At 44.6% G+C, this 22,500-nt stretch overlaps 1 protein-coding gene across 1 annotated transcript in view; it reads right to left on the bottom strand.

Moving 5' to 3' along the window:
• The window catches only part of kcnn3 (potassium intermediate/small conductance calcium-activated channel, subfamily N, member 3), a gene marked incomplete at both ends in the record, with an annotated part of 243,583 nt that overhangs the window by 94,277 nt on the left and 126,806 nt on the right, over positions 1–22,500 (bottom strand). The window contains 2 exons of the mRNA XM_083761983.1: positions 6,877–7,002; positions 10,400–10,570. Of these exons, the coding sequence (XP_083618109.1) occupies positions 6,877–7,002; positions 10,400–10,570 (297 nt within the window). The remainder of the gene's footprint in view (positions 1–6,876; positions 7,003–10,399; positions 10,571–22,500) is intronic.

Genomic DNA, 22,500 nt, shown 5'->3' with positions numbered 1-22,500 from the left:
AAATGAAAAAAACTATTCAAAGAGGTAAATATAGGCTTATTTAATCTCACGTGTTACAAGTACAAAATACAAGGCTTTACGTGCGTCATTGTCTCCACCAGGCCGAAGGCCTGGTGGAGACAATGTTTTGCACTCCGTCCGTGTGTGTGTGTGTGTGTGTATGTCCGTGTGTGTGTGTGTGTGTGTGTGTGTGTGTGTGTGTCCGTGTGTGTGTGTGTGTGTGTGTGTGTGTGTGTGTGTGTGTGTGTGTCCTGCCGTCCGTCTGTCCGTCTGTCAAAGGGAAAATGTACGTCATCTTGTCCCTAACACAAACATTAAATGCCATTAACAATAAAGACAATTTAATGTTTGTTTATATGACATGATATGATATGATGAGCCAGTTTGAATGTTTTGTATATGGCTCGTGACACGCTCCATATATGGCCAATACAGAAATCATTCCATACTTTGAGCTGACCTCATCAAACCCTGTACACTCAGGACACTGCGCCCCCGCTGCCACCCTTAGATCTCCATATATGGAGCTGACCTCATCAAACCCTGTACACTCAGGACACTGCGCCCCCGCTGCCACCCTTAGATCTCCATCTAAGGAGCTGACCTGCTCTGACATTCCATATGTTGATCTGACCTCATCAAACCCTGTACACTCAAGACACATATGTCTTAGTGGTATGTTTTGTAATATATACTAAATACTACTAAATCTACAAAGTAACCATTAACTAAAGTTTTAACATAATTGTCGTGGAGTAAAAAAAGTACAATATTTACCTCTGAGATGTAATGGAGTGGAAGCCTTGAACCCATTTTGGTGTTTAAGCATCATGTTATGCTTTAGCTATTGAAAAATAGCAGATCTACAAGCTCGTAGCGCGCCACCGAGTGGCGCGATACGAGCTTGTAGGTCTGCTATTTTTGAAGAATCGTGAAAAGTGACATGAAAGTGTTTGAGAACGACGACTGACATAGAAAAACACAGCTTTTTTCAAGGAAAACAGTCAGGATTTAGAAGACATTTGCAGAATCGTTCCCATGCAGGTCAAAATGGGTTAAGTATATTGGCAATGTGAGCAAATGTGCCTCAAACGTGTACTCAACTTTCCAGGTATTGTATTGGGGTACGGATCACACTTTACTGGGATGGGTTTCAGACAGCGTGCTACCCACAGCTCACAGCTCACAGCTCACAGCTCACAGCTCACAGCCCACAGCTCACAGCTCACAGCTCACAGCCCACAGCTCACAGCTCACAGCTCAATAAGCTGCCATGAAGAGATAACTCTGTCCTTTCCGATGAGAATCTCTCAGTCTTTGAAGCCAGAAGGCTGTTTCACGCTCTCTGAACCCCATTAAGACCCGAGGCTATAGTTCTATAAAGTCTAATGTCACTCAGTGGTTGTCAAAATGTTTAACCCATTCTGAACGGGAACCCATTTTGGCGTTGGCATCATGTTATGCTTTAGCCTTGTCATTATGTCAAGAACAGTATGATTTTGTTCATTTTGTTTCGAGTTTTGTGTCAACCTGACTGTGTTTTACATTTGGAATAGTGCCCAGGGGGGAGGAGGGTACTTATCGTACAAAGGGATTCGGTTTCAGGGTTAATTGAGACATTTTTGGGAATTTGAACATTTGGGGGTTGTGGGGAGGAAAACATGTTGAGCCAAATTATGATTCATATTTTAGACTAATAGCCTTGAGGACTATTAGTAGGGGGGATATGTGGTGTAATTTGAATCATATAAGCATACGGTTAGTCACAATTTCAAGCCATTTCTCCCTCCATCCCATCACCGTGTTTTAACTATTTGCATATCAATTGTTTAGGGCAGGAAGCCTTGTGGGCCTTCTTGGGGCGTGATCTTTCATCTGATATTATCTAAAGGCCTTCCTGTTTGATAAGGACAGGAGGCTACAGTTTGTCTCCATGCATGCATTTTTATGAGTACTACAGGGACTGTCACCGTTGGGGGTCTTTGATTAGCTGTTTAGGACACACACACACACACACACACACACACACACACACACACACACACACACACACACACACACACACACACACACACACACACACACACACACACACACACACACACACACACACACACACACACAGGGACAAAAGGTGACACCCACTGCAGGTTATGTAGTATAAAGATATGTGCTGGGAGGTTTTGGGGGGACTTGTGAGTTGGAAAACGGAGGAGGCCGACAGGGCTTGACCTGGCCTGGAGGTATACCATGAGAAGATGACTTGAATGCTTGTAACTTGATGTAACTATGGGACATGCCTTGATTGAATAAAGAAGGACTTTGCCTGGGAAAACGGAGCTCATTTCTCGTTCTTGATAGAGTGGGGAAATAAGGTTATAATCTACAAACTCCTGGAAGAAAATAGACGACATACCCCCCACAGAGGCTGAAATTCACACAAATTAAAATGTTCTGGACTCTGTGCAATTTTTAACAATTTTTAACCTATGACCTTTGACCTTTAACCTTAATAAAAGTAAGTAAAATAATTGTAATATATGTTTTTGTGTTATCATTAGAATGTCTAGAACATGTTTTATTCATTATTGTGAAAGATATCCCCCAAATGTAAATTATTAATTTATTATATTATATAATTATTATAAATGTGCATACAATTTTCATCAAACTTTTTTTATTATTACATATTTTTTTTAACATAAGTCCTAGTAGTACAAAGTTGTAGTAAGGTTGAAATCTCTTTTTTTTTTGCAAATATCCGGGTCTTACAGGGTTAAAGGGATTGTGACATAAAAAAAAAGTTTTTGTGATCTCAATTGCACCCAAAAAAACAGAACTTTTAACATTCAATAGATTTTCTGTGGTCTCTGGTTTTCTGGCTAAATATAAGTGCTCTGATTTTCCTGTTGTTTGTGATGTAAGAGCCAGCAAATCCCATATATATGTCAATGGGATTTGCCAGAAGATGTCATTGCTCAGACACTGTGATGGGAATTTAATTCAGTTTGCGCGCACACACCAAAAGCCTGTGTGAAATGAGGGGTGCTCTTATCATCATACATCATCACATGTCTCCCCCCTGCTCCGCTCCCTCCACTGGCTCCCGGTCGCTGCCCGCACAGAATACAAAACTCTGATGCTGGCATTCAAGGCAACCAAAGGTATGGCTCCCCTATATCTTGCAAGTATGATCGAACCCTACAAACCCTCCCGCGCACTCAGATCAGCCAACGCAGGGAAGCTGGAAGTACCCTCACTAAAAACGGCGGGACAACAACGCTCCGCACGTCCCAAACTCTTCTCCCTTCTGGCTCCAAAACTGTGGAATGCACTTCCCATTGCAGTCAGAACTGCAGCATCACTCCCAATCTTCCGCCGCAATACTTAGATAGCAGTTGATACAGACTTATAGCATGTTATGTAGACAGCACTATAATTGCATTGTATGTAGTCATGGCACGCCATAGTACATATGTATAGCATAGTATAGTATATATGTATAGTTTATATGTATAGTTTCATTATATAGATATTCCACTGTTACTTTCTTAGCTTACGCATGTTTCATGATAAATGCTTTTTATGTGATGTATTCCCATGCTTTTTTGTTCTTGCTTAATGTAAGTCGCTCTGGATTCGCGTGGTGTGGTGCATTTATAGGGTATGATTTTGGGCCCTAAAGATGAATACCAAATGAATATCAACATCCTAATACCGTCAAATACTTAGATAGGGAGGGGGGTGAAATTATGACAGGCAGTTGCTGCTGTCAAAATATGACTCCCCTGCAGGCAAAAACACCCTCTGTGTTTTAAATAGACACTAGTGCTTTATAGGGTATGATTCCATAGTCCCTCATTCTAGTCTTATCTATCCTATCGTTGCTGTCAGGCATCAGAAACCTCGTATCTCCACAATTGTGTTTTGATGAATATCAATGAACCAACATTTCAAATTTTTCTGCCGTGATACTCCTTTGCAGCCAGGGGGCGATCTCTCTCTAAAGCGCCCGTCTCTCAGCTGTGGTCACCCCCAGGGTGTTCACCTGGCCACCGTTGATCCATTATAAAGATAGCAGCAGGTCGGCTATATTTACAACTGAGGCTGAAGTGTCAATCACGCGGAGACATGCTTTCTGACGGTCTTTGTCTTTAGGGGAGCTGCCCACAAATAGCTGTGCCCTCTGTTCCTGTATAACAAGTCGAACTGAAATGTGCATTTTGTGTGTCACTCCATGTCAGGCCGAAGGGATGGCTATAGTATATGCCTCTGTATTCGGTCTCTGTCTCTACAGTATGGTCTCTGTCTCTACAGTATAAGCCTCTGCTGCTGCTGTATTCGGTCTACAGTATAAGCCTTACTGTATTCAGTCTCTGTCTCTTCGCCTGCTTCTGCGTCAGAACTTTCCCTCTTTCAGTCTTTTTTTAATCCCACAATCTTGTAATCCACTTTTCACCCTAGCGGACACGGGGAGAACATGTGAGGGTACCTACCCTAGGGGACACGGGGAGAACATGTGAGGGTACCTACCCTAGGGGACACGGGGAGAACATGTGAGGGTACCTACCCTAGGGGACACGGGGAGAACATGCAAACTCCACACAGAAAGGCCCTTCTGCCAACTCCACCTAGTGTTTTGGCGCTGATGACGCGGAGGAGAGAACACGCCATATATCTCCATGTTTCAACGTGTTTTTTGCGATTGAATGCCCTACATGGTAAATGGTGCAAAGCATGAAATCAATAAAATGCCAGCACTCATTGTATGTCCTTTTAACATGAATTAATTTTCCTCTGACGAGAGTTGATAACGAACGCGTTTCGGCCTGTTTGGCCTTCGTCAGCCAGCGTTATGACAAGACAACAGGAAGCGTGGTCTTTATATATATATGAGATACAATCAACTGTAATTGAAGACAGGTTGTCAACTGTTATCATCCTGTCCAGTGATCCTAGTATAGGCCATGTATTTAGAGACAAAGCGGTGTTTGCCCACAAGAGGGCTAAGAATCTGAGGGACACGTACACTAGTCAGAGCAGACCTATATATCCCACAGAAACACTTCTTGTCAACACTTCCCTCTGGTAATTTCCCTTGTCGCAATTGTATATATAAACTTTAAACTGTATTACAGGCTCGTGGCCCACAAGGTAAGACAGTACATCACATATACGAGAATACAAATAAAATAAATAAAGATACAGTACATTTACCCAGCCCCACAGGTTACTACTCTAGGCGAGGCACTCGTGTGCAGTGTCCATACAGTGTCCTCTGATGGTAGAAGTGTACCTTACAGAACTACGGCCCGGGTCTGTCATCTGTCCAATGAGTCTATTCAATGAGCGATCCAGCCTGCCCATGAATTTGAATGTCAAATTGTATACAGTGTACAGCCTACACTGTATAATTATGCAATGATTAAGAGTGAGTAATTTTTACACCCGCATTCGGGAAAGAAATATGCAGTTAAAGCTAAAGGCAGGATTTCATGCAAAACAAAATTATACCTTTTGAAATGCCCTTGTGGCCTGTGTCATGTGGGGAAAACAATCAGGGCAAGTTCCATTCGGAATAATGATGAGAAGTCTTCTGTTGCATTAAGACATTTTAATGCCGTGGGTCATGCAGTCAGCACTTTGAGGTTCCAGGGGATTGAAGTTGGAAACCCCCTAAAAAAGAGGGGGTGATGGGGACAGAGCGCTGCTCCAAAGGGAGGCCAATTAGATTCACACACTCCAGACAGAGCATCCCAAAGGCCTTAATGAGGAGCTGTTACTGGGCTGCTTCCTTTAGAGTTTAGCCACATTGGCTTATATAATTGGGTATTCCAAATTCCATCATTGTGTGGTTTAGAAGTTCTACAATGAGAACAGATATACGACTGGTCTGGATTCCAATGGTCTCCCTTCTTTATGTATATTTAATATTTTCTATATTTATTGTCTTTTATACGTTTCTAATGAGTTTAAAAAGCTTAGACTCAAGTAGCTCTAGTCCATATATATCTCTAATGCGTTGCATTTAGAGCTATGTTACTCTCAACTTCCGCCGCTTTTATTTTAGCATAAATAAAAAGAACGTTTTTGCTATACTCACCAAAACAAAGGTGGGTTGTGTCATTAGAAAGCCCCCCTCTGAGCCCCCCCCCCCGGTGTTACAGCATCACAGCATACCAGTGGCGTGCACAGATAGACACTAGGGGGTGCTAGAGCACCCCTGCCCTTTTTGGCAATGTGCTCTTAAAAAAATAGAAGAAAAAAAAGTTTATCTTTTTTTCTTAATTTGAAGTGTGTGGACCATGCGGTGACATTGATGAAATCTTGATAAAAAACGCTTCTATTATATTATTTAGGCCCCCACAATCTAAAGCTATGTTTCTATGTCAGTGGTTCTTCGATAAATAAATAACATAGCAGACCTACAAGCTCGTAGCGCGCGGTGGCGCGCTATGAGCTTGTAGATCTGCTATTTTTCAATAGCTTAAGCACCAAAATGCGCTGCACAAGGTGCCCTTTTTTCACTTGAGCACCTGCCCCTCTAAATGTCTGTGCACGCCACTGCAGCATAGGCTCACGGCTTTGACCAGCCACAAGGTAGTGGCTGGCCATACTGACTGAGCAAGTTACATTCAAAGTATATAGGTATTAAGTACAGGTTCACAGACAGAGGTGAGAATGTAGGCGTGTTCACTGTTTCTCTGAAGATGAGAGGCTTACCCATTGATCAACCATTTGCTCCCAGCTATCAACACAAATTATATTGTTACACTTTTTTTTTTTAACGGATAGGTTTTCAAATTGCGTACGTACGTATGTACGCACGCACGCACGCACGCACGCACGCACAGTTGCACACACGCACTCACTCACCTTGTTGAGGGCCCCTATGCTGCGCGACGAGGCGTCTGTGAACAGCTTGCTGTGCAGCAGCATGACGCGGGCGATGAGGTAGAGCCGGAGGAACATGGGCACGCTGAGCACCATGTCCAGGTCGGCCTGAGGAGAGATGAGGTAGAACATGAGGTAGAGAGATGAGGTAGAGAGATGAGGTAGAACATGAGGTAGAGAGATGAGGTAGAGAGATGAGGTAGAACATGAGGTAGAGAGATGAGGTAGAGAGATGAGGTAGAACATGAGGTAGAGAGATGAGGTAGAGAGATGAGGTAGAACATGAGGTAGAGAGATGAGGTAGAGAGATGAGGTAGAACATGAGGTAGAGAGATGAGGTAGAACATGAGGTAGAGAGATGAGGTAGAGAGATGAGGTAGAGAGATGAGGTAGAGCCTGAGGAACATGGGCACGCTGAGCACCATGTACAGGTCGGCCTGATGAGAGATGAGGTAGAGAGATGAGGTAGAGTCTGAGCACCATGTCCAGGTCAGCCTGAGGAGAGATGAGGTAGAACATGAGGTAGATAGATGAGGTACAACATGAGGTAGAGCCGGAGGAACATGGGCACGCTGAGCACCATGTCCAGGTCGGCCTGAAGAAGCAGGGATTAAAAAGACATGTCTTCTAAAATCCTACAAGTTTTCTGAGAAACACCTACAGTATGTTTCTATGTCAGTGGTGCTCAACCTTTCTATAATGTCAAGGACCCGCCCAGAATTATCTGTATTTGGCCGCGGACCCCCATCTGAAAATATGTTGTTCCAGAAGCGAAGATTTGAGTTAAAAACGTTCTGAAATAATATATATTCAAAGATTTGCACCACATACCCTACAAGCTCATAGCGCGGTACTCGGTGAGCATGTAGATCTGCTATTTTTCAATAACTAAAGTAACTATACATAATGCTTAAAACCACCAAAACAGGTTCCCGTCCTAAATGGGTCAAAATTAATTTGTGTGACTTAAGTTCTGTGCCCGGACAAGTGAATGGGACATTTAAGTTAATTAAACTCAAAAAGTTAATGTCAAGCCCTGGTATTATGCAATTGTTGTGAAAGGACTGTGAAAGGTAACCTGACGCTGCCAGATCCAAGAAGCTTGCTACACAAATTTGTTTCACAGCTTATTGGGATCTGGGATCGCGGAAGCAAATTCGATGACGGGGCTGTTCCTTTTTTTCAAGATACTTGGTAGATGATTGGATGGGACCGTCTGTCTATCACCGTGTGGGCGTGCAAACACAACCAATCATATTGACGTGTCTATATAGCTTCACATCCGGTTTCGCCCATGTCCCGCCCTTAGCTCACGCTGATTGGTCCGGTACGGAACGGATTTTTGTCAGCTCAACTGCCTGAGAGATCCCAGATGATTGCTGTGTTGGGGAACATGGTTACCCAATACCGCCCTCATCTGGCAGCGTCAGGTTATGTGAAAGGAGCCTCTAACCCTAAACAACACAATATTATGTTTAATATAACATTATGATTTGTGTTTTTAGTTTTGATTGATTCATGTTCAGTATTGTAAAAGTGTCCCTGCTGTTCTATACATAGCCTACATAGCCTACAACCAACCAGGAAAAATAAATCACAGACTTCCAGCTTCAACCTTTGCTTTCATGAATTATCCGTGAGCATTACAATTTAATGGCATATGCTAGTCACTGCTAGTCTGACCACTTCAAATGCTCTAATCTTAAAAAAAAAGTAAATACACACAATAGACGATCTACAAGCTCTCAATGCGTTGCAGACGCAGGCCATTGAGAGCTTGTAGTTCGGCTATTTTCGCTGCGCAACGTGCTTCCATAGAAGACATGCAGACTTCAGTGTTACTCTTGCTTTTAGTTGAGGTTTTAACATCTCTGTTCTGACTGATTTTCTGTGCTTTGTTTTTCTATATGCTCTTTACCATTGTTTTATCTTTCTAGCTGCTTGCCTGTGTTTTATTGCTATTTTTATGTTCTGCCCTGTGAAGCACTTTGAGTTGCATTTATGTATGAAAGGTGCTATACAAATAAAGTATATTAATATTAATGGAATCCCAAAAGACTGAACTCTGTCGCGGCGACTGAGAACTTGAATCCAAGAGGAAGAGTTTATTCCATTAATCCATTTTGGGGCGGGAACCCCTTTTGGTGTTTTAAACATTATGTTATAATTTAGCTATTGAAAAATAGCAGATCTACAAGATCATAGCGCGCCACCGAGTGGCGCGCTACGAGCTTGTAGGTCTGCTATTTTTGAAAAATCGTTAAAATGTGTCGCAAATCATTGAATATATATTTTAGAGCGAACATTTTTAACGGAAATATTGGCTTCTGGGGGGGTCCCTGGAACTACATATTTTGAGATGGGGGTCCGTGGCCCAATAGAGATAATTCTGGGGGTCCTTGACATGAAAAAGGTTGAGCACCACTGACATAGAAACATAGGTTTTTCAGAAAAAGGATTTAGAAGCCTTTTTATTTTATCAGTCCAAAATGGGTTAAGAGCTGACGCAGATTCTACAAAATGTCTTCTATAAATAAATTATGTAAATACGCTGCAGCCCAAGGCCTTCCCCTTTTGAAGAGTAACTTAGTTACAGACAAAAACTAAACAAGACACATGGGAAAAAACAAGAAAGAAATTATAATATATAAACCAGTAAGACCCCTTAAAGGAGACGAGCGACCGCAGGGTTGACACACTCTAATGTCACTTCATTAAAGCACTGTCATAGGAGTTTAATTCATTTTAAATTGTCTCATAATATAAGCATTGTGGTCCAAAAATAAAATAAACTGTCTCTGTGATATTGTCAGAGAGTTGTCTCTGTGTCGTCTGTAAACTGTAAATAAACAATTTGTAATAATTTGACGGCAGTAACATTAGCGTTTGATTCTTTATATATTCATATAACCACGGCGATCATTTATAATCTTAATTAATACTTGGGCACAAACCAACTATTTTATGAGAACAATATTGATGTAACTAAGAGATTCAACGAGTTAGCTATATTTTATATACAGATATTTAGAAGGAATAAGCAAAATCGTGATGCGACATTTCCTGGTTTAATGGCTCCGCTGAGAAGCTCACACTTTCTGGAGTTGGCGGTGTGGTGTGTGTGTGTGTGTGTGTGTGTGTGAAGAGGGTGAAAATTATAATATATAAATGATAACTGACAACACTCATCAGACGTTACCTCGGCCTGTGACGGGGCGTAGGAGAAGGCTAGGCGCGCGTGTGTGTGTGTTTACCTCGGCCTGTGACGGGGCGTAGGAGAAGGCGAGGCGCGCGCGTGTGTGTGTGTGTGTGTGTGTGTGTGTGTGTGTGTGTGTGTGCGTTTACCTCGGCCTGTGACGGGGCGTAGGAGAAGGCGAGGCGCGCGCGTGTGTGTGTGTGTGTGTGTGTGCGTGTACCTCGGCCTGTGACGGGGCGTAGGAGAAGGCGAGGCGCGAGTGTGTGTGTGTGTGTGTGTGTGTGTGTGTGTGTGTGCGTGTGCGTTTACCTCGGCCTGTGACGGGGCGTAGGAGAAGGCGAGGCGCGCGCGCCACTGGAACTTGAAGTCCCCGGGCACCGGGTGCACGGCCGACACCAGCAGCTCTAGGCCAATCAGCAGCACCCGCTCCAGCGTCATGGCGATGCGCCAGTCGTCCGCGCCGTTGTCGATGACGAACAGCTGTGAGGGGAGGGAGGGGGGGGGGGGGGTTAATATGGGCGTCGATTTAGGGCTGCACGATATGGACAAAATGTCATATGTCTATTTATGCCAATTATTGCGATAACAATTCGATGTACGATTGCAATGTAATATTTTAGGTTTGTCAGTGAGTTCGCTAACGCACTGGAGCAGGGCTAACAACGCAACGTAGCACCTTTACCCCTGCGCGCACCTTAGAGTATATATGAATAGAGAAGACACCCAGAGGAAATCTTGAGGCGAAATGGACATAGTGGCCGAATGAAGGTATTGCAGCCTGGCCCCAAACACATGAACGCGCTGTCCGTTGACTAACATTGTACACGTTCACGACGGACGACGCTCGTGCGCGTTCAACGGCAGCGCGTTCATGTGTTTGGGGCCACTCACCATTGCAATCCGTCCCAGAATGCACTCTGTTCCTACCAGGAAGGAGGAGTGAATCCGCCTCATGCGCTTTTGAGCAACTTAATGCAAGTGGATGGGAGGAGAACTCGGGTGTCTTCTCTATAGATATATAACTCTATGGCGCGCACACACACACACACACACACACCCACACCCACAACCACACACATAAACACACCCCAACAGGTGCATGTAAGAGGGAGAGATCTTTTTTTTTTTAAAGAAAGAAAGAAAGAAAGAAAGAAAGAAAGAAAGAAAGAAAGAAAGAAAACCAAAATGTTTTAACTCAGAGATAGGAGGTTTTTGGTCCGTCAAGGACAACATCCTACATACAGTATATTGTTTAGTCATATTGTAATTATCCTCAATCACCACCTCCGAGCTCCTTAACGAGCACGCTCGCTAACGAGCACGCTGCTAAACGAGCACATTGCTTAACGAGCACGTTGCTTAACGAGCACGCAGTGAATGTTGCTGTTGTCGGGTTACCCCTCCCCCCCCCCCCCCCCCCACCCCTCCCCTAACCCTAGCTCCTCTGTTGATGTTGTTTGTGTTCTTATAATTGCCGTGTGGTTGGCATGGTTACAGAGGAAGCCCTTAGTTACGGGGAAGTCCCCTCTCCCCACTCTCCGAGAGCGTGTGTGTGTGTGTGTGTGTGTGTGTGTGTGTGTGTGTGTGTGTGTGTGTGTGCTTGTGCTTGTGTGCGTGTGCATGTGCGTGTCCGTGCGCTGTGGGCGACTGCGCGTGAGTGGATGCACTCGGGGGGGTTGCTCTCGGGCGTTGTTGCGCTCTGAAAAGAGCAGATCTACAAGCTCCAGAGCGTGGCAGCGGGATGCCTTTGGAGTTTTATAGATCTGCTGTTTTCAGCATACATCCAAGTGTCAAATCAGGCATTATTACGTCACGTCGACACTGACACTTTACAGAGGACTAAACTATGACTAAAACGGAATGGGAATTTATTCAAAAGAAAAGATTACGAATAAACTAAAAAAATTGGTTTTGATATAGTCCGACATGGTGAGGACGAGTTAGGATTACTATAAGGAAAAGGCTGTTACGTGCGTACGTGCGTGCGTACGTGTGTGTGTGCGTGTGTGTGTGCGTGTGTGTGCGTGTGTGTGTGTGTGTGTGCTTGCGTACGTGTGTGTGTGTGTGTGTGTGTGTGCTTGCGTACGTGCGTACGTGCGTGCGTGTGTGTGTGTGTGTGCGTGTTAGAGCCCGTGCAGAGCCAGTCTTGTCATGGTGATTGTTGCCACGGTGACTACATCAAAGCTGAGCCAAGCTTAATTAGGAATCCCCAGAGAGACAGAAAGAGAGATGTAGAACAGTGGAGAGACGTATATACAGTGTGTGTGCGTGCGTGTTTGTGTGCATGTGCTCATCATAGCTCTAGTACAATATGACTCAAAAACTGCCACGTCTCTCTCTCACACACACCGCAGGGACGCACACGCACGCGCGCATGCGTGCGTGTCTTTCGCAATCTCGCAGAACATTTGGTCTGTTAACACCCTGGCATTCACAACTACCATCCTCTGTCTCTGTCTCTCTGTCTCTCTGTCTCTCTGTCTCTCTCTCTCTCTCTCTCTCTCTCTCTCTCTCTCTCTCTCTCTCTCTCTCTCTCTCTCTCTCTCTCTCTCTCTCTCTCTCTCTCTCTCTCTCATCTCTGCTCTTTTGAATATAATTCCACGGTTAAACTCGCACCGAAACGTTTTCCTCGTCATCTTGGGTGGAAACTCCAAAGCTGGAGAAGTGATGAGAAGTGACTCTGTGGTGCTGTAGATGAAGTAGGGCATTAATCTATGGAGAAGTGACTCTGTGGTGCTGTAGATGAAGTAGGGCATTAATCTATGGAGAAGTGACTCTGTGGTGCTGTAGATGAAGTAGGGCATTAATCTATGGAGAAGTGACTCTGTGGTGCTGTAGATGAAGTAGGGCATTAATCTATGGAGAAGTGACTCTGTGGTGCTGTAGATGAAGTAGGGCATTAATCTATGGAGAAGTGACTCTGTGGTGCTGTAGATGAAGTAGGGCATTAATCTATGGAGAAGTGACTCTGTGGTGATGATGAAGTAGGGCATTAATCTATGGAGAAGTGACTCTGTGGTGCTGTAGATGAAGTAGGGCATTAATCTATGGAGAAGTGACGCTGTGGTGCTGAAGATGAAGTAGGGCATTAATCTATGGAGAAGTGACTCTGTGGTGCTGTAGATGAAGTAGGGCATTAATCTATGGAGAAGTGACTCTGTGGTGCTGTAGATGAAGTAGGGCATTAATCTATGGAGAAGTGACTCTGTGGTGCTGTAGATGAAGTAGGCATTAATCTATGGAGAAGTGACTCTGTGGTGATGATGAAGTAGGGCATTAATCTATGGAGAAGTGACTCTGTGGTGCTGTAGATGAAGTAGGCATTAATCTATGGAGAAGTGACTCTGTGGTGCTGTAGATGAAGTAGGGCATTAATCTATGGAGAAGTGACTCTGTGGTGCTGTAGATGAAGTAGGCATTAATCTATGGAGAAGTGACTCTGTGGTGCTGTAGATGAAGTAGGCATTAATCTATGGAGAAGTGACTCTGTGGTGCTGTAGATGAAGTAGGCATTAATCTATGGAGAAGTGACTCTGTGGTGCTGTAGATGAAGTAGGGCATTAATCTATGGAGAAGTGACTCTGTGGTGATGATGAAGTAGGGCATTCATCTATGGAGAAGTGACTCTGTGGTGCTGTAGATGAAGTAGGGCATTAATCTATGGAGAAGTGACTCTGTGGTGCTGTAGATGAAGTAGGGCATTAATCTATGGAGAAGTGACTCTGTGGTGCTGTAGATGAAGTAGGGCATTAATCTATGGAGAAGTGACTCTGTGGTGCTGTAGATGAAGTAGGGCATTAATCTATGGAGAAGTGACTCTGTGGTGCTGTAGATGAAGTAGGGCATTAATCTATGGAGAAGTGACTCTGTGGTGCTGTAGATGAAGTAGGGCATTAATCTATGGAGAAGTGACTCTGTGGTGCTGTAGATGCAGTAGGGCATTAATCTATGGAGAAGTGACTCTGTGGTGCTGTAGATGAAGTAGGGCATTAATCTATGGAGAAGTGACTCTGTGGTGCTGTAGATGAAGTAGGGCATTAATCTATGGAGAAGTGACGCTGTGGTGCTGTAGATGAAGTAGGGCATTAATCTATGGAGAAGTGACTCGGTGGTGCTGTAGATGAAGTAGGGCATTAATCTATGGAGAAGTGACTCTGTGGTGCTGTAGATGAAGTAGGGCATTAATCTATGGAGAAGTGACTCTGTGGTGCTGTAGATGAAGTAGGGCATTAATCTATGGAGAAGTGACTCTGTGGTGCTGTAGATGAAGTAGGGCATTAATCTATAGAGAAGTGACTCGGTGGTGCTGAAGATGAAGTAGGGCATTAACCCTTGGACTACCAGTCCCAATTTTTTTGTTTGGGTAACAAATTGGCATATTTTTAATTCATCGTTTTAACATACAAGAAAGATCTGGTGGATTGAAGAGATGGTTTCTTTTTTTTCATTCATTGCAAATGTATTCTCTCACATCGCCACCAGATGGCGGGAAAGCACCATTATGCTGATTTTGGCTAAAATAGACGGATCTTCCTAAGTCACTTCCGGTTCAACGATCAACAACATCCTGTAGTATTTTGACCCTAGTCAATAGCTTGGCTGGTCCGGATTGCTAAGCTAATGCTATATTTTTCATAACTAAGTCAAATTAACCTCAAATCAACCCCAAAAGATAGCAAAATATCACATTTTTTACAGCGACGCACATAGAGACGGCGCGCGTGCACGATAGTGCACGATCACGCGGATTTCGGCCGTTTTTTGGTAAATTACATCCAACATTAGTGATATTAGCGAAAAAATATTAATTTTTGCTCTTTTGACCCCGCGATAACTGATATTGATTGTCATTCCGTTTTTTCCGTTAACGGGAGGTTTAGATTTTTCGATTAATTCCGTTTTTTCCGTGAATTGTAGGCCAAGGGTTAATCTATGGAGAAGTGACTCTGTGGTGCTGTAGATGAAGTAGGGCATTAATCTATGGAGAAGTGACTCTGTGGTGATGAAGATGAAGTAGGGCATTAATCTATGGAGAAGTGACTCTGTGGTGATGAAGATGAAGTAGGGTATTAATCTATGGATAAGTGACGCTGTGGTGCTGAAGATGAAGTAGGGCATTAATCTATGGAGAAGTGACTCTGTGGTGCTGTAGATGAAGTAGGGCATTAATCTATGGAGAAGTGACTCTGTGGTGCTGTAGATGAAGTAGGGCATTAATCTATGGAGAAGTGACTCTGTGGTGCTGTAGATGAAGTAGGGCATTAATCTATGGAGAAGTGACTCTGTGGTGCTGTAGATGAAATAGGGCATTAATCTATGGAGAAGTGACTCTGTGGTGCTGAAGATGAAGTAGGGCATTAATCTATGGAGAAGTGACTCTGTGGTGCTGTAGATGAAGTAGGGCATTAATCTATGGAGAAGTGACTCTGTGGTGCTGTAGATGAAGTAGGGCATTAATCTATGGAGAAGTGACTCTGTGGTGCTGTAGATGAAGTAGGGCATTAATCTATGGAGAAGTGACTCTGTGGTGCTGTAGATGAAGTAGGGCATTAATCTATGGAGAAGTGACTCTGTGGTGCTGTAGATGAAGTAGGGCATTAATCTATGGAGAAGTGACTCTGTGGTGCTGTAGATGAAGTAGGGCATTAATCTATGGAGAAGTGACTCTGTGGTGCTGAAGATGAAGTAGGGCATTAATCTATGGAGAAGTGACTCTGTGGTGCTGTAGATGAAGTAGGGCATTAATCTATAGAGAAGTGACTCGGTGGTGCTGTAGATGAAGTAGGAACTAGAAAAAGTGCCCTTCTGGGCACAGGTCTCCACCAGGATAGGAATGTAGGACATTGCAGCTTGCCTTCATCTGGTGGTTGGATAAAAGGGCAACAGAAGTAAAAAAAAAATCTGAAGGAGTAATAATATAAAATGTGTTTTACATATGTCGGCCTCCTGGTGGCGCTATGAAGAGCAGATGTGACAAATTCCAGGCAAAGGTTTTTCCTTGGCCTCTAGGGAGTTGGCATACAAAGTTATCCACAGATCCGTGCAGTTAGAGGTAAAAACACTTTTCGGCCAGTTATAGCGCCACCTTGAGTCTGAGTTGAAATTGTTCATGTGGCATTTCTTCCTCGGCCTAGTGGGAATGTGGGTGCACAATTTCACGGAAATCACGCGATGTGTTCATGATTTGCAGCATTTTGTTTGAAACTGAGCACTCCTGTGAACTTTGGAAGCCAATCTTAACCAATCAGGATGGAGTCTGAGAAATCTGAAAGACCGGTTTCATTGAATGGCTCTAGAGAGACTGTGTACCAATTTGCGTGATGTTTGGACAAAATCTGTAGGTGTACTGTGCAAAAACTTGTTTTGCACAAAGCGGCCTCCTGGTGGCGCTATAACAGGCCGTTCTGGAAAGTTTGGGGCAGGGGTTCATCGTTGGCATCCAGGGAGTGTGTGTGCAAAATTTGGCATCGACCGGGTTAACAGTGGCCGAGATTAGCTGCTCACAGACACACGGACGGACGGACACACGGACGGACGGACACACGGACGGACGGACGGAGTGCAAAACATACTCTCCCCCCATGCCTTCGGCCAATAATTCGTACTGTAGATGTGAATGGACTTAATTGAACTGACTTTTTGGAATATTGTATTACATTTTTAAAGAAAAAACGTATCTGTCTCACACTTATGCCAGTGTGCCAGTGACTACCCATCCCTGTGCCAATGTTGGCACCCGTGCCCAAGGTTGTCTATACCCCTGTTATGGAGGACTCCTGAGAGGAGCTTGCTCTGTCCCTAAATGGTATTTCGGTCCGGCTATCCATTATGTCCGACACAGGTATTTGCGCCTAGAGGTGCATGTGGTCGTGGTGCATGTGGAGAGGTGCATGTGGTCGTGGTCGTGTTGGGAACGCTTTCCCCTAAATTGCTATTTTGGTCACACACATTTGGGACAGCGCACAGTGAAGCCGCTAATGCCAAATTAGTTTGTTATAGAGCGGCAATGGACATGTCCGCCAGCGTCTCCGCCGAGTCACACGTGACACTTCAACGTATCTTCCGGGTGCGACCGTATACAGCTGGCATTCACACGGCTCAGCCAATCAGAGCAGAGCCGATGTCCTTCCTGCCAGCTCAACCAATCAGAGCAGAGCTGATGATGTCCTTCCTGGCATGCTCAACCAATCAGAGCAGAGCTGATGCCCTTCCTGGCAGTAATGGACTGCCAGGACACAAAGTCACTACGCACACATACGCACACACACACACACACACATACGCACGCGGCTAAATGGGTACATTAAATAATTTAGGACGCACGCACGCACGCAGCGCACACACACACACACACACACACACACACACACACACACACACACACACACACACACACACACACACACACACACACACACACACACACACACACACACACACACACACACACACACACACACACACACACACACACACACACACACACACACACACACACACACACACACACACACACACACACACACACACACACACACACACACACACACACACACACACACACACACAGGCAAAGAGCTTCCCCCTCAGGCTGAGCCCTGAACAATGACGTCACCCAGCTGTCAGGTCAACTGTATTTAACCTGGGGGGGGGGGGGCGTTTTGGGACATTCACTTCCACAACCTCAAGAGTCAAGGTTCAAGGTTCAAAGGGAGAATACTCAAAATACAGTCTGTGTCTTCGGTTTGAACTGACTACTGTGATCTGATCTGGGACACTGGAACTCTACAGTGGTATCCAGTTATGGGCTATTTCAATAATATAATAGGAGAGATCTAGTTGTTGCAATTGATGACATTGTGGCGATTAAACTCCCACATACCCATTTAGGACACATAGCTCACTTAAAAAAAAACGCATTATTATTGAGAGGAAGAGAGACATTACTTTGTTGTTCACTACGGAGGTTGGATACAGAATTAGAACCCTGGCTGATCACGTTTGTCCTTTTTTAATTATTATTTTGTTTATTAAATCACCAGTTCTGCAACACGGACTCCTTTTCCTTGACAGCATAGCAAGAAAGCATAAGGATTATTCCGGAGAGTAGAGACACGGTGGTTATACTGTGTTGGTCCAGGCAACAACGCCTGCGATCCTCGCTTCACGTTTTCAAAGCCCTGCAGACCGACTATATTCGGTGAAGAGGGACATACTTCAGTATGGAGTGCAGTACATAAGGGTAAAGTGCCAAAATAGCATTAAACGTAGCAGTATACGTTCCACTTCAACACCTCTTAGCAGCAATGGGGAATGCATGTGTAGCATTATTATAGGGCCAAGCATGACAGAACACGCATGCAGGCTGAGATCAAACGTAATACACGTAATACATCATGCCCACTTACTTACGTATGCAAATGAATGCATGTAACAGTGTCAGAAAAAATAAAAACAAGCATTTTGTTATCTCTGATGAATGCAGTTTCTTTTATGCATTGTGTTTATTTGTGGCCGTGTTGTGGCAGCCCTCTAGTCTAGCAGATATGATGCAGGGGGAAAAGGTCATCTCTATGCCCGGAGCCCCACCTCACCTCTCCTCAGGGGGAAAAGGTCATCTCTATGCCCGGAGCCTCACCTCACCTCTCCTCAGGGGGAAAAGGTCATCTCTATGCCCGGAGCCTCACCTCACCTCTCCTCTCCTCTCACCTGCCACCGCACGTTGTCTCAAACACACTCTCACCGCCCACAGTGCTGTTTTCGTCTACTAAAACTAAGATGAAAAATGTTCGTCGACTACCTTTTTTCACTGACTAAAACGAAATAAAAACAAATCTATGATGACTAAAACTAAGACTAAATATACTGACAATTTTGTCAACAAATAAAAACTAGACTAAAATGTTAGGAAGGGACTAGTGGACAAGAGATCCAGTTTTATGCTGGGTTGCATGCTGAAAATAGCAGATATACAATCTCACAACGCGTCGCAGTATATCTGCTATTTTCAGCATACAATGTAATGACAAAATATGTCATTACAACGACATCGAGGCCTGTCAAAACACATTTTAGTCGACTAAATCAACTGTAGATTTAGTCGACTAAAATCGCAAGACATTTAGTCGACTAAAACTAGACTAACACTAATACATTCCAGGTGACTAAAATGGGACTAAAACTAAGTGAAAACTATTCAAGAGACTATGACTAAAACTAAAATAGAAATTTGCTGCCAAAAACAACACTGACCGCCGGCAGTGGTGACAAGTACCAAAGTACATCCATGAGGTACAGACAAGGCCACAGAACCAGAACCAGCTCAGTGGACCTTGTTGTCAGAACCAGTTCAGTGGACCTTGTGGTCAGAACCAGTTCAGTGGACCTTGTGGTCAGAACCAGTTCAGTGGACCTTTTGGTCAGAGTGTACAGAACCAGCTCAGTGGGCCTTGTGGTCAGAACCAGCTCAGTGGGCCTTATGGTCAGAGTGTTCACAGAACCAGCTCAGTGGGCCTTATGGTCAGAACCAGCTCAGTGGACCTTGTGGTCAGAACCAGCTCAGTGGGCCTTATGGTCAGAACCAGCTCAGTGGACCTTGTGGTCAGAACCAGCTCAGTGGACCTAGTGGTCAGAACCAGCTCAGTGGACCTTGTGGTCAGAACCAGTTCAGTGGACCTTGTGGTCAGAACCAGCTCAGTGGACCTTGTGGTCAGAACCAGCTCAGTGGACCTTGTGGTCAGAACCAGCTCAGTGGGCCTTATGGTCAGAACCAGCTCAGTGGACCTTGTGGTCAGAACCAGCTCAGTGGACCTTGTGGTCAGAACCAGCTCAGTGGACCTAGTGGTCAGAACCAGTTCAGTGGACCTTGTGGTCAGAACCAGTTCAGTGGACCTTGTGGTCAGAACCAGCTCAGTGGACCTTGAGGTCAGAACCAGCTCAGTGGACCTTGTGGTCAGAACCAGCTCAGTGGACCTTGTGGTCAGAACCAGCTCAGTGGGCCTTGTGGTCAGAACCAGCTCAGTGGACCCTGTGGTCAGAACCAGCTCAGTGGGCCTTGTGGTCAGAACCAGCTCAGTGGACCTTGTGGTCAGAACCAGCTCAGTGGGCCTTGTGGTCAGAACCAGCTCAGTGGACCTTGTGGTCAGAGTGTCCGCCCTGAAACTGGGAGGTTCTGAGATCAGATTCTATAAATGTCTTCTACATCCTGACAGGTTTCTGAAAAAGCTATGTTTCTATGTCAGTCGTTCTTTGATTTTTCAAAAATAGCAGACCTACAAGCTCGTAGCACGCCACTCGGTGGCGCGCTACGAGCTAGCCGGATAGCCGGTTGTCCAGAAACAGCACAAAAGCCTCATGCCCATGCAGGCTCTGGACAGTCTGGGCCAGTTGACCACACCTGATCACCCCTCTGGACAGGACCAGTTGACCACACCTGATCACCCCTCTGGACAGGACCAGTTGACCACACCTGATCACCCCTCTGGACAGGACCAGTTGACCACACCTGATCACCCCTCTGGACAGGACCAGTTGACCACACCTGATCACCCCTCTGGACAGGACCAGTTGACCACACCTGATCACCCCTAGATATATATGGATCTGGACAGGACCAGTTGACCACACCTGATCACCCCTCTGGACAGGACCAGTTGACCACACCTGATCACCCCTAGATATATATGGATCTGGCCTGTTCTGACATCACAATGATGTTCTGCATATAAGACTCCATATTTGGGCATGCCTGACAAAGAACTCCATATATGGCATTCAAAGCAACCAAAGGCATGGCTCCCCCATATCTTGCAAGTATGATTGAACCCTACACCCGCGCACTCAGATCAGCCAACGCAGGGAAACTGGAAGTACCCTCACTAAAAACGCCGGGACAACGCTCCACACGTCCCAGACTCTTCTCCCTTCTGGCTGGTACAAATGTATCGCATAGTAGTATATATGTATAGTTTAATTATATAGATATTCCACTGTTACTTTCTTAGCTTACGCATGTTTCATGATAAATGTTTTTATGTGATGTATTCCCATGCTTTTTTGTTCTTGCTTAATGTAAGTCGCTCTGGATTAAGAGCGTCTGCTAAATGCCTAAATTGTAAATTGTAAATTGTATATATGGGCATAAAAGGGACACAGGCATAATAATGTAGTGATCGATTTGTGATAATAATATTAATCAAAATATCCAAAGTAACTAGGTAGTAGTTAGGTTTTCAAATAAATGCAGTGGAGTAAAAGTACTAGTATTTAGATCCAAAATGTAATGGAGTAGAGTAATTAGTAAATACTACTCAAGTAAAGTCAAATTGCCCAGGGAAACTCCCCCCCCTGTCAGGTGTAAAGGAGCGACATGGACACTCAGGCATGAAGGAAGCATGAGTTCAAGTCCGTTGCTCTCCCCTTGTCCCCCATATATGGGGACTAGGTTGGTCTCCCCTTGTCCCCCATATATGGGGACTAGGTTGGTCTCCCCTTGTCCCCCATATATGGGGACTAGGTTGGTGGAGGGTGTGTAGAGCCCAGGATCACATTAGATGATTGACACAGGGGTGAAAAATGGGTTACAAAATCGTGGGATGAAAATATATATTTTAAAAGTCAAATTGCCTCAAAACATGTACTTACTGTAAGTACAGTACAGTACAGTACAGTACAGCTCTCTCTCTCTCTCTCTCTCTCTCTCTCTCTCTCTCTCTCTCTCTCTCTCTCTCTCTCTCTCTCTCTCTCTCTCTCTCTCTCTCTCTCTCTCTCTCTCTCTCTCTCTCTCTCTCTCTCTCTCTCTCTCTCTCTCTCTCTCTCTCTCTCTCTCTCTCTCTCTCTCTCTCTCCCCCCTTCCTGCTAGCTGAGGCTAAATCGCCACAAGGAAAAGCTAAATAATTAAATTCCATTAGTGAGGTAATCTGTCAATGGGATGGGGGGGGGGGGGGCAAAAAGATGGATGGAAAGAAACCACACAGTTCTGGGGGCGAGAGGGCGAGAGAGAGAGAGAGAGAGAGAGAGAGAGAGAGAGAATATTAGAGAGGAGTTCTGGAGTTCTTCCCAAAATTTGAAACAAATTTCCCAGAATTCGGAAGTATGACAGAAAGGGAAAGATTACCAGTCCTTCTGGGGGAACAGAAAGAATGTGCAGTTTTGGCTGCAAAATATGTCAATTCCTGTCACAAGAAAAGGGACAACCAGTAGGACACAACATGCCATGTTTTATTTTCTGCACCACCTGCTTTATTTTATTTTATATTAATTTATTTTTTCATGTCAGTGATATTATGTTGTTATGTTGTTGTTTGTCATATCTGTGATTGTGCTTTGGCAACACTTGTAAAATGTCATGCCAATAAAGCCTGTTGAATTGAATTGAATTGAGAGAGAGAGAGAGAGAGAGAGAGAGAGAG

This window comes from Protomyctophum parallelum (assembly GCF_964188405.1).
Source record: "Protomyctophum parallelum genome assembly, chromosome: 3".
NCBI classification, from domain to species: domain Eukaryota; kingdom Metazoa; phylum Chordata; class Actinopteri; order Myctophiformes; family Myctophidae; genus Protomyctophum; species Protomyctophum parallelum.
Note: the sequence above shows the minus strand (reverse complement) of the source record. Positions and strands in the feature narration are given on the sequence as shown.